Raw genomic sequence first — 11,676 nt, 5'->3', positions numbered from 1 at the left:
TTATAGATTTTGGTGATCGGTATAAACCTCACAATGGACACCGTACAAATAAGCCGCCAAATCTTCAAGGCATGAACAATAGATGCTAACTCAAGGCCGTGGACCGGATAATTCTTCTTATGTACCTTTAACTATCTGGATGCATAGGCAATCACCCTACCTTCTTGTATCAGCGTTATGCCGAGACCAATACACGACGCATCGTAATACACAGTATAAGAACCTGAACATGTAGGCAACACCAATACTAGGGCTGTATTTAAAGTTGTCTTAAGCTTCTAAAAGCTCTCTTCACACTCATCCGACCACCTAAACGGAGCACCTTTCTAGGTCAATTTAGTCAAAGGCAAAGCAATAGACGAGAAACCCTCCACAAACCGACAATAATAATCGGCCAAAAGGAGAAAACTCCGACTCTTAGTAGTTGAAGATGGCCTGGGCCAACTCTAAACTGCCTCTAGTTTCTTCAGATCCACCTTAATCTCTTTACTGGACACTAGTATTCATTGATGATATCCTAGTGTACTCACGTCGCCAGGAGGAGAATGCACAACACTTGAGTATTGTATTACGGAGGCTGAGAAAGGAGAAACTTTATGCCAAATTCTCCAACTGTGAGTTATGGCTTAGTTCAGTGGCATTCTTGGGACACATAGTGTCCAGTGAAGGGATTAAGGAGGATCAGAAGAAAATAGAGGCAGATCAGAGCTGGCACAGTCCATCTTTAGCTACTAAGATTCAGAGATTTCTCGTATTGACCGGTTATTATTATCACTTTGTGGAGGGTTTCTCGTCAATTGCATCGCCTTTGACTAAATTGACCCAGAAAGGTGATTTGTTCAGGTGGTCGTATGAGTGTGAAGAGAGCTTTCAGAAGCTCAAGACAACTTCTAAAAGCTCCTGAAGTTCCCGAGAAAACCCCTTAAAAATGTTCCTGAAGTTTCTCTTTTAGTTCTTTCAATTCAGCTGGTGCCATATGATGTGGAGGAATAGAAATGGCTTGTGCGCCCGACACCAAGTCAATACCGAAATCAATATCCCTATCGGGTGGCATACCTGGCAGGTCAGCAGGAAATACATTCGAAAAATCTCGCACTACCGAAAATGAATCAATAGTTAGAGTGTCTGCGTCAACATCTCTCATAAAGTCCAAGTATGAAAAACACCTCTTCACAACCATACGTTGGGCCTTCAAATAAGAAATTACCCTGTTGGTAACATAATCTAGAAAACCTCCCAATTCGACCTTTGGCAACCCCGACATCGCCAACATCACGGGTTTTGCGTGACAATCGAGAATAGCATAACATGGAGACAACCAATCCCTACCTAAGATTACATCTAAATCAATCATGTTAAGCAATAAAAGATCAACTCTAGTATCTAGTCCTTCAATAGTTACCACACACGACCGATACACACGATCCACAATAATAGTATAGCCCACCGGCATAGATACACGAACAGGTAAAACTAAAGACTCATGGGGCATATCCAGATAATGAGTAAAGTACAATGATACATATAAATAAGAAGAACCAGGGTCAAATAATATAGAAGCTTCTCTGTGGCACTCTGAGACAATACTTGTGATCACTGCATCTGAAGAGACGACATCTGGCATGGCAAAACAAGCATAAAATCGGGCCTGACCGCCACCTGATTGGCCTCCCCCTCTTGGGCGACCCCTAGTTGACTGAGCCCCACCCTGAGAACTCTGTTACTGGTGCCATAGGTCGATAATTCTTCTATGGAGCACCACTCAACAACCTAGGACAATCATTCTTGATATGACCAAATTCACCGCACTCGAAACAACCCCTCCTCTGACGGAACAACTGCTACTGATAACCCGAGAAATTCCCCTTAGAAGCCTGAGCGGACGAGGCATGGTGAGAACACTGTGCTGGTAGTGCACTAAATGAAGAATGGCCTGAGTGAGTACTGTAAGAACCGTGGTTAGCTGATGCACCACGATGAGCTGGACGACCTATCTAAGCGGGCCTATAAGGGCGATCCCTGCTGTGGTTGGACTTCCCCCTAGAATGTGCCTCACCAAAACCACCAGAACCTCGAGGACTCTTGGCCTCCCTCTCACCACGCTCGTGGCTACAGACCACCTCTATCTGCCGATCAATGTAAACCACCTCATCAAAAGTGGCACCAGAGACCCTCTCCCTAGTCATGAACACCCACAACTCATACTGAGGCCGTTAATAAACCTCCTTATCCTCTCCTTATTAGTGGGAACCGACCAAAATGCATGACGAGCCAACTTAGAAAACCTCATCTCGTACTAGGTCACAGACATGCCATCCTGTCGGCTCAAATTGTCTATGCAACTTCATTTTATGAGACTGCGGCACGAACTTCTCCAAAAAGAGAACAGAGAACTCCTGCCATGTAAGTGGTACTGCACCGACCAACCTGCGCCTCTCATAAACCTCCCACCATCTGAAGGCAGCCCCAGAAATATGAAAAGTAATTAACGGGACCCCACTGGCCTCCAGAATACCCATTATCCGAAGCATCCGCTGGCACATATCCAGAAAATCTTGAGCATCCTTTGTCTCAGTACCACTAAGTGATGAAGGTCTAAGCCTCCTAAATCTCTCAAGTCTCCTTTGCTTATCATCAGCCATAATGGGGACCGCCTGGGTCTGAGCAGCTGCAATTGACTGGGATAGTAGTGGCCCCGGTATTTGAGGTCCCTGCACTTCCTGCTCTAGAGTACAGACAAAGGGGTATGAGTACCTCCCTCGTCATGAGAAGTGGCAGGTGCGGCCTGAACCGAAACCGCCTGAGCAAGTCCAGTGCAAACAGTCAATATCTTGAAAAGTATCCTATATCATATAATGATTTTGGGTTGAGTAATCTTACGACTCAAGGTATCGGCCACCACATTGGCCTTTCCGGATGATAGAGAATGGTGATATCATAATCCTTAAGCAAATCCAACCACCTCCGGTGCCGCAAATTAAGATCCTTCTGTTTAAACAGATGCTGTAGCATCTGGTGATCGGTATAAACCTCATAATGGACACCGTACAAATAATGCCACCAAATCTTCAAGGCATGAACAATAGATGCTAACTCAAGGTCATGGACCGGATAATTCTTCTCATGTACTTTTAACTATTTGGATGCATAGGCAATCAACCTACCGTCTAGCATCAGCGCTATCTCGAAACTAATACACGACACATCAAAATACACGGTATAAGATCCTGAACCTGTAGGTGATACCAATAATGGGGTTGTTGTCAAAGTTGTCTTGAGCTTCTGAAATTTCTCTTCACACTCATCCGACGACCTGAACGGAGCACCTTTTTGGGTAAATTTAGTCAAAGGCTCCACAAAGCTACAATAATAACCGGCCAAGACGAGAAAACTCCGAATCTTAGTAGTTGAAGATGGCCTGGGCCAACTCTGAACTGCATCTATTTTCTTCGGATCCACTTTAATCCCTTCACTAGACCCAATAATTCCACCGAACTAAGCCATAACTCACACTTGGAGAATTTTCCATAAAGTTTCTCATCTCTCAGCCTTCGTAATACAGTACTTAAGTGTTGTGTATGTTCCTCCTGGCTATGTGAGCACACTAGGATATCATCAATGAATACTACGACAAATGAATAAAGATATGGTTGGAATACACTATTCATCTAGTGCGTAAATATTGTTGGGGCATCGGTCAGCCCAAAAGACATCACAAGAAATTCATAGTGACCATAACGAGTCTTGAATGACGTCTTTAGAATATCTGAATCCCAATTTTTTAACTGGTGATACCCGGATCTGAAATCAATTTTGGAGAATACCCTTGCTCCCTGAAGCTGGTCAAATAAATCATCAATACGCGGTAAAGGATACTTGTTCTTGATTGTAACTTTGTTCAACTGCCTATAGTCGATGTACATCCGCATAGTACCATCTTTCTTTTTCACAATCAGAACTGGTGCACCATAATGTGGATACACTAGGCCTAATAAACCACTTAAAGAAGTTCCTGAAGTTTTTCTTTCAATTCTTTCAATTCAGCTGGTGCCATATGATGCGAAGGAATAGAAATGGATTGTGTGCCCTGCACCACATCAATACCAAAATCAAAATCTCCATCGAGTGGCATACCTAGCAGGTCAGCAGCAAATACATCCGGAATGTCTCGCACTACCGATACAGAATCAATAGTAGGAGTGTCTGCGTCAACATCTCTCACAAAGGCTATGAAAAACACCTCTTCCCAACCATATGTTGGGCCTTCAAATAAGAAATTACCATGCTGCGAACACAATCTAGACAACCTCTCTATTCGAATTTTGGAAACCCCGGCATCGCCAACGTCATGGTTTTTGCGTGACAGTCCAGAATAGCATGACATGGAGATAACTAATCCATACCCAAGATTACATCGAAATCAACTATGCTAAGAAATAACAGATCAACTCTAGTCTCCAATCCCCCAATAGTTACCACACACGACTGATACACATGGTCCACAATAATAGTATCGTCCACCGGCATAGATACATGAACAGGTAAACTAAAGACTCATGGGGCATATCTAGATAAAGAGTAAAGTACGATGATACATACAAATAAGTAGAACCAGGGTCAAATAATATAGAAGATTCTCTGTGGCACACTGCGACAATACCTATGATCACTGCATCTGATGCGACGAAATCAGGCCTGGCAGAAAAAGAATAAAATCGAGCCTAGCCGCTACCTGATCGGCCTCCCCCTCTTGGGCGGCCCCTAATTGACTTAGCCCCACCTCGAGCTAGCTGGGCGGGTGGTGTAACTGCTAGTGCTGGTGCCATAAGTCGAGAACTTTGCCGTGGAGCACCACTCAATAACCTAGGACAATCTTTCTTGATTTGACCAAATTCACCACACTCGAAACAACCCCTCCTCAAATGGAAATTATGCTCCTGATAACCCAAGGAATTAACCTTAGAAGCCTGACCGGACGAGGCATGGTGATAACTTTGCGCTGGTAGTGCACTGAATGAAGAATTCCTAAGTGAGCACTATAAGAACTGTGGTTAGCTGATGCACCATGATGAGCTGGACGACCGGTCCGAGCGGGCCTATATGGGCAACCCCTGTTGTGGTATGATTTCACCCCAGAAGGTACCCCACCAAAATCGCCTGAACCTCGAGGCCTCTTGGCCTGCCTCTCACCACGCTCCTGGCTACGGACAACCTCTATCTGCCGATCAATGTAAACCACCTCGTCAAAAGTGGCACCAGATACCCTATCCCTAGTCATAAGCACCAGTAGATGATTCGTGAGGCCGTCCATGAAGCTCCTAATCCTCTCCCTATCAGTGGGAACCGACCAAAATATGTGACGAGCCAACTTAGAAAATCTCATCTCGTACTGGGTCATAGACATGCCATCCTGTCGAAGTTTCTCAAACAATCTGCGCAGCTCCTCCCTGTGAGACTACGGCACAAACTTCTCCAAAAAGAGAATAGAAAACTCCTACCATGTAAGTGGTACTGCCGACCGACCTGCACCTCTCATAAGCCTCCCACCATCTGAAGGCAGCCCCAGAAACTGAAAAGTGATGAATGAGACCCCACTGGTCTCCAAAATACCTGCTGTCCGAAGCATCAACTGGCACTTATCCATAAAACCCTAAGCATACATTGTCTCAGCACCGCTAAATGATGGAGGTCTAAGCCACCCAAATCTCTCAAGTCTCCTCTGCTCATCATCGGCTATAAAGGGGACTGCCTGGTTCTGAGCTACTGCAACTAACTGGGATGGTAGTGCCCCCGGTATTTGAAGTCCCTGTACTACCTGCTCTAGAGTGCAGACACAGGGGTATGAGTACCTCCCCCGTACTGAGAAGTGGCAGGTGCGGCCTGAACCGAAACCTCATGAGCGAGTCTAGTGCAAATCGTCAATATCTTGAAAAGTATCCTACATCATATAATGTTTTTGGGTTAAGTAACCATACGACTCAAGGCATCGACCACCATATTGGCCTTTCCAGATGATAGAGAATGGTGATGTCATAATCCTTAAGAAACTCCAACCACCTCCGGTGCCGCAAATTAAGATCCTTCTGTTTAACTAGATGCTATAGAATACAGTGATCGGTATAAACCTCACAATGGACACCGTACAAAAAATGCCTCCAAATCTTTAATGCATGAACAATAGCTGCTATCTCAAGGCCGTGGACCGGATAATTTTTCTCATGTAACTTTAACTGTCTGGATGCATAGGCAATCACCTACCGTCTTGCATCAACATTGTGCCGAGACCAATACTCGACGCACCAAAATACACGGTATAAGACCCTGAACCTGTAGGCAATACCAAAAATAGGGTTGTTATTAAAGTTGTCTTGAGCTTCTGAAAGATCTCTTCACACTCATCTGACCACCTGAACGGAGCACCTTTTTGGGTCAATTTAGTCAAAGGCGATGCAATAGATGATAAACCCTCCACAAAGCGGCAATAATAACCGACCAAGAAGAGAAAACTCTGAATCTTAGTAGTTGAAGATGGCCTGGGCTATCTCTGAACTGCATCTATTTTCTTCGGATCCACCTTAATCCCTTCACTAGACACTATGTGTCCCAAGAATGCCACCGAACTAAGCCAGAATGCACACTTGGAGAATTTGGCATAAAGTTTCTCATCTCTCAGTCTCCGTAATACAATACTCAAGTGTTATGCATGTTCCTCCTGGCTACGTGAGCACACCAGGATATCATCAATGAATACTACGACAACTGAATAAAGATATGGTTGGAATACATAATTTATCAAGTGCATAAATGTTGTTGGACATTGGTCAGCCCAAAAGACATCACAAAAAATTCATAGTGACCATAACGAGTCTTGAATGCCGTCTTTAGAATATCTGAATCCCGATTTTTTAACTGGTGATACCCAGATCTGAAATCAATTTTGGAGAATACCCTTTCTCCCTGAAGCTGGTCAAATAAATCATCAATATGCGGTAAAGGATACTTGTTCTTGATTGTAACTTTGTTCAACGGCCTGTGGTCGATGTACATCCACATAGTACCATCTTTATTTTTCACAAACAGAATCGATTCACCCCAAGGAGACATACTAGGACTAATAAACCACTTATCAAGAAGTTTTTGAAGTTGCTCATTCAATTCCGCCGATGCCATATGATGCGGAGGAATAGAAATGGGTTGTGTGTCATGCACCAAGTCAATACCGAAATCAAAATCCCTATCGGGTGGCATACATGGTAGTTCAGCAGGAAATACATCCGAAATGTCTCGCACTACCGATATTGAATAAATTGTAGGAGCGTCTGCGTCAACATCTCTCACAAAGTCCAAGTATGACAAACACCTCTTCCAAACCATATGTTGGGACTTCAAATAAGAAATTACCATGCTGGGAACATAATGTAGATAACCTCTCCATTCGACCTTTGGCAACCCCGGCATCGCCAACGTCATGGTTTTTACGTGATAGTCTAGAATAGCATGACATGGAGACAACCAATCCATACCAAAGATTACATCGAAATCAACCATGCTAAGCAATAAGAGATCAATTCTAGTCTCCAGTCCCCCAATATTTACCACACACGACCGATACACACGGTCCACAATAATAGTATCGCCTACCAACATAGATACACGAACATGTAAAACTTAAGACTCATGGGACATATCTAGATAATGAGTAAAGTACGATGATACATACGAATAAGTAGAACTAGGGTCAAATAATATAGAAGCTTCTCTGTGGCACACTGAGATAATACCTGTGATCACTGCATCTGAAGAGACGACATCTGGCCTGGCAAAAAAAGCATAAAATTAGGCTTGACTGCCAGATGATCGGCCTCCCTATCCTGGGCGACCCCTAGCTGACTGAGCCCCACCCCTATCTAGCTCGATTGTTATTGTAACTACTAGTTCTTGTGCCATAGGCCAAGAACTCTACTGTGGAGCACCACTGAACAACCTAGGACATGCCATCTTGCCGAAGCTGCTCAAACTGTCTGCGCAGCTCCTCCCAACAAGACAGCGGTAGGAACTTTTCCAAACAAAGAACATAGAACTCCTTCCATGTAAGTGGTATTGCACCAATCCGACATGTGCCTCTCATAAGCCTCCCACCATCTAAAGGAAGCCCCAGAAAACTGAAAAGTAATGAACGAGACCCCACTAGTCTCCAGAATACCTGTTGCCCGAAGTATCTGCTGGCACTTATCAATTAAACCCTGAGCATCCTTTGTCTCAGCACCGCTAAATGATGGAGGTCTAAGCCTCCCAAATCTCTCAAGTCTCCTCTACTCATCACAAACCATAATGGGGACCGCCTGGGCCTGAGCAGCTGCAACTGGCTAGATGGTAGTGCCCCCGATATCTGAAGTCCCTACACTACTTGCTCTGGAGTACATGCACAGAGATATGAGTACCTCCCCCGTCCTGAGAAGTGGCAGGTGCTTCCTAAACCGAAATCACCTAAGCTACGCCAGTGCACACAATCAATATATGTGCTAAAGCCTCCTGAAGGCCTGGAATCACAATAGACATATCTAATGCCTAAGATGGTCCCGCTAGCTCAACTATATCAGGAATCTGCTCCTAAGCTGGAGCAACTGGTGGTGCTACAGGTACTGCTCCAACTGTTGTACGAGCTACACCTCGACCTCTCGCGGCCCTAACTGGTGGCACTGATGGAAGACCGTTTGATCCGGTAGTACGTGTCCTCACTATCTCTGAGAGAATAGAATAACAGAAATGCCCGACAAAATACAAGAAAGTGAAAGTTTTCCTAAGGGTTCGACAGCCTCTCGAACATAAGTACATACGTATCCGTACCGATCCGCAAGAATCAACTAAACCTGCTCATGACTCATGAGACCTATGTAACCTAGGCTCTGATACCAACTTGTCATAACCCAAAATCCAAACCTGTCGTGATGGCACCTATCTCAAAACTAGGAAAGCCGACAACCTCAATGAACCACAATTACTTTTAAGTTTGAAAACATAATATTTGAATTCCCATATAAAACCTCACAAATTACTAACATAAAATACATTCCCAAAACCCGGTGTCAATGAGTACATGAGTATCTAAATGATATTAAAGTTTGACTGATAAAAAACTGCCTGGAAATATAGAACAATACAGTAACTGAAAGGAATAGAGTCAAGGTTAGCGGACGCCAGGCAGCTACCTTGATAGTCTCCAACTGATAACACTCTAAGATCTAACAGTCGTCGTATCCGGAAGCACCTGGATCTGCACATGAGGTGCAAGGTCTTAGTATGAGTACAACCAACTCAACAAGTAACAATACTAAATTAAGAACTGAAAGTAGTGACGAGCTTCACAACTAAGCCCAATTACAGTAATTTCCAACATAAGAAAGTAGGCATGCTTTCAAGTTTAACAATTTAGAGCCTAGACAGTAATTTCATATCAAGTTCAACTGGAATAGGAGATAATATCTCTCAGAAATTTCTAAAATAGTGATATATGACAGCTGAAGTACAACAATAATGAAATCAATACTTTATCTCAAGGCAACAGTCACCCGGTCCTCCCATTCTCTCCAACCTTACAATCACTCTACACTCGGCACTCGCACTCAGTAGATACATGCACTCACTGGGGGTGTCTATAGACTCCGGAGGGGCTCCTTCAGCCCAAGAGCTATAATCTTCACGGACAACTCACATGTTGCACGGACAACTCACGTGCTATAGTATATTATCTGGATCTGAACGGATAACTCACGTGCTATAGTATAATATCTGGATCCATACTGACAACTCACGTGATGCACGGACAACTCATGTGCTATAGTATAATATCTGAATTTGCATGGACAACTCAAGTTCTATAGTACCAATATCTCAAAATCAGGCCCTCGACCTCACTCAGTCATAAATCTGTCCTGTCTCTCGGGCTCTCAGGACCAAATTTAGAATTGTTACTTACCTCGAACCGTCTAATTCTTTATTCTGCTATTCCTTTTCCTTGCAAATCGGTCTCCAAACGCCTCGAATCTAGTCATAAATAATTCGATTCAATTTAAATTATAGAAATTAATTCCATACGAAAATATTAATTTTCCAACAAAATCCGAAATTGTACCCAAAATTTGCCTATAGGGCCCACATCTCAGAACCAGATAAAAGTTATAAAATATGAACTCCCATTCAACCACGAGTCCAATCATACCAATTGTACCAAATTCCGACATCAACTCGACCTCCAAATCTAAAATTTATATTTTGAAATCCCTAGGCCCAAATTCTCTAATTTCACCTAAAAACACATAATCGAATCGACATACTTAATGCTAATCCAATATTATTGACTAAAAATGATCACAAATGACTTTCCTCATGTTTTCCCATGAAATTCCTCTGATAATCGCCCCAAAAACATGTTGGAATTGTCCAAAAATTGCAAAAACTCAGAAACCCTTTGAAATGTATACGGTCCAGGGGTTCCGCACCTGCGACTCACTTAGCTGCTTCTGCGGTCTCGCAGGTGCAAGAAATCAACCGCTTATGTGGTTTTCCAATGCCTTCACTCGCTCCGCTTCAGCGATCGCGTATCCACTTCTGCGGACTCACTTCTTTGAGAAGTAGTCTTCTTCTACGGCTTCAGCACTTCTGCGGTCGTGAAGTCGCAGATGCGACTCCGCTTCTGCGGACCATCGGCTCGCTTCTGCGAGCTATGCCTCAACCCATGCCGGCCTCTTTTGTGATGGACCAATCTCTTCTGCGAGCTCGCACCTACGAGCCAAATTCCGCATGTGTGTTTGCATCAAAAGACATAAAGTTTCCAACTTTGTTCTAAGTCCAAATTTTGATCCGTTAACCATCCGAACCTCACCCGAGGCCCCCTGGACCTCAACCAAATATACAAATAATTTCCAAAATATCATACGAACTTATTCGAACCACTAAATCACATCGAACAATGCTAAAATCACGTATCGTTCCTTAATTCAAGTTTAATGAAACTAAGAAATTCTAACTTCTACATTTGATGCCGAAACCTATCAATTCAAGTCCGATTGACCTCAAATTTTGCACACAAGTCATAAATGATATAACATACCTATTCTAATTTCAGAATCGGATTTCGACCCTGATATCAAAAAAGTCAACTCCCCGGTCAAACTTCCAAGCTTAAATTTCTAATTCCTCCATTGCAAGCCTAATTTATCTACGAGCTTCCAAAAAAAATTTTCCAAACATGCTCCTAAGTCCAAAATCACCATACGGAGCTATTAGAATTATCAAATTATATTCCGCAGTCGTTTACACATAAGTCGACATCCGGCTAACTATTTCAACTTAAGCTTTCATCTTGGAGACTAAGTGTCTTAATTCATTTCAAAATTTCATCGGACACGAACCAATTACCCCGGCAAGTCACATAACAACTGTAAAGAGTAAATGGAGCAGTAAAAGGGGGAACGAGGCTGCAATACACAAAACGATCGGCCGGGTCATTACAATTCCTATCTCATTTATTAATTCTCCGTCTTCTGATTCTGAGGAGTCTATTTGATTTCGTTCATCTATATCTACACTTACTATAGAGTATATACTTTCGTTATCTGACATATATTCGTCCACGTTTATTAAAATTTCTTGAAAATCTTCTATTAATTGTGAGTT

The 11,676-nt window shown here is 43.2% G+C and overlaps 1 protein-coding gene across 1 annotated transcript; it reads right to left on the bottom strand.

Moving 5' to 3' along the window:
* Nucleotides 1–922: 922 nt before the first annotated feature.
* On the bottom strand, nt 923–2,186 carry LOC138891956 (uncharacterized). The gene is made up of 2 exons (XM_070175647.1): nt 2,057–2,186; nt 923–1,329 (listed from the first exon to the last, which is right to left on the bottom strand). Exons 1-2 carry the CDS (start codon nt 2,184–2,186, stop codon nt 923–925), a joined length of 537 nt encoding a protein of 178 aa, XP_070031748.1.
* Between the last annotated feature and the right edge of the window lie 9,490 nt (nt 2,187–11,676).

Source organism: Nicotiana tomentosiformis, chromosome 5 (assembly GCF_000390325.3).
Source record: "Nicotiana tomentosiformis chromosome 5, ASM39032v3, whole genome shotgun sequence".
In the NCBI taxonomy this organism is placed as follows: Eukaryota; Viridiplantae; Streptophyta; class Magnoliopsida; order Solanales; family Solanaceae; genus Nicotiana; species Nicotiana tomentosiformis.
This window is presented reverse-complemented; position numbering and strand designations above follow the sequence as displayed.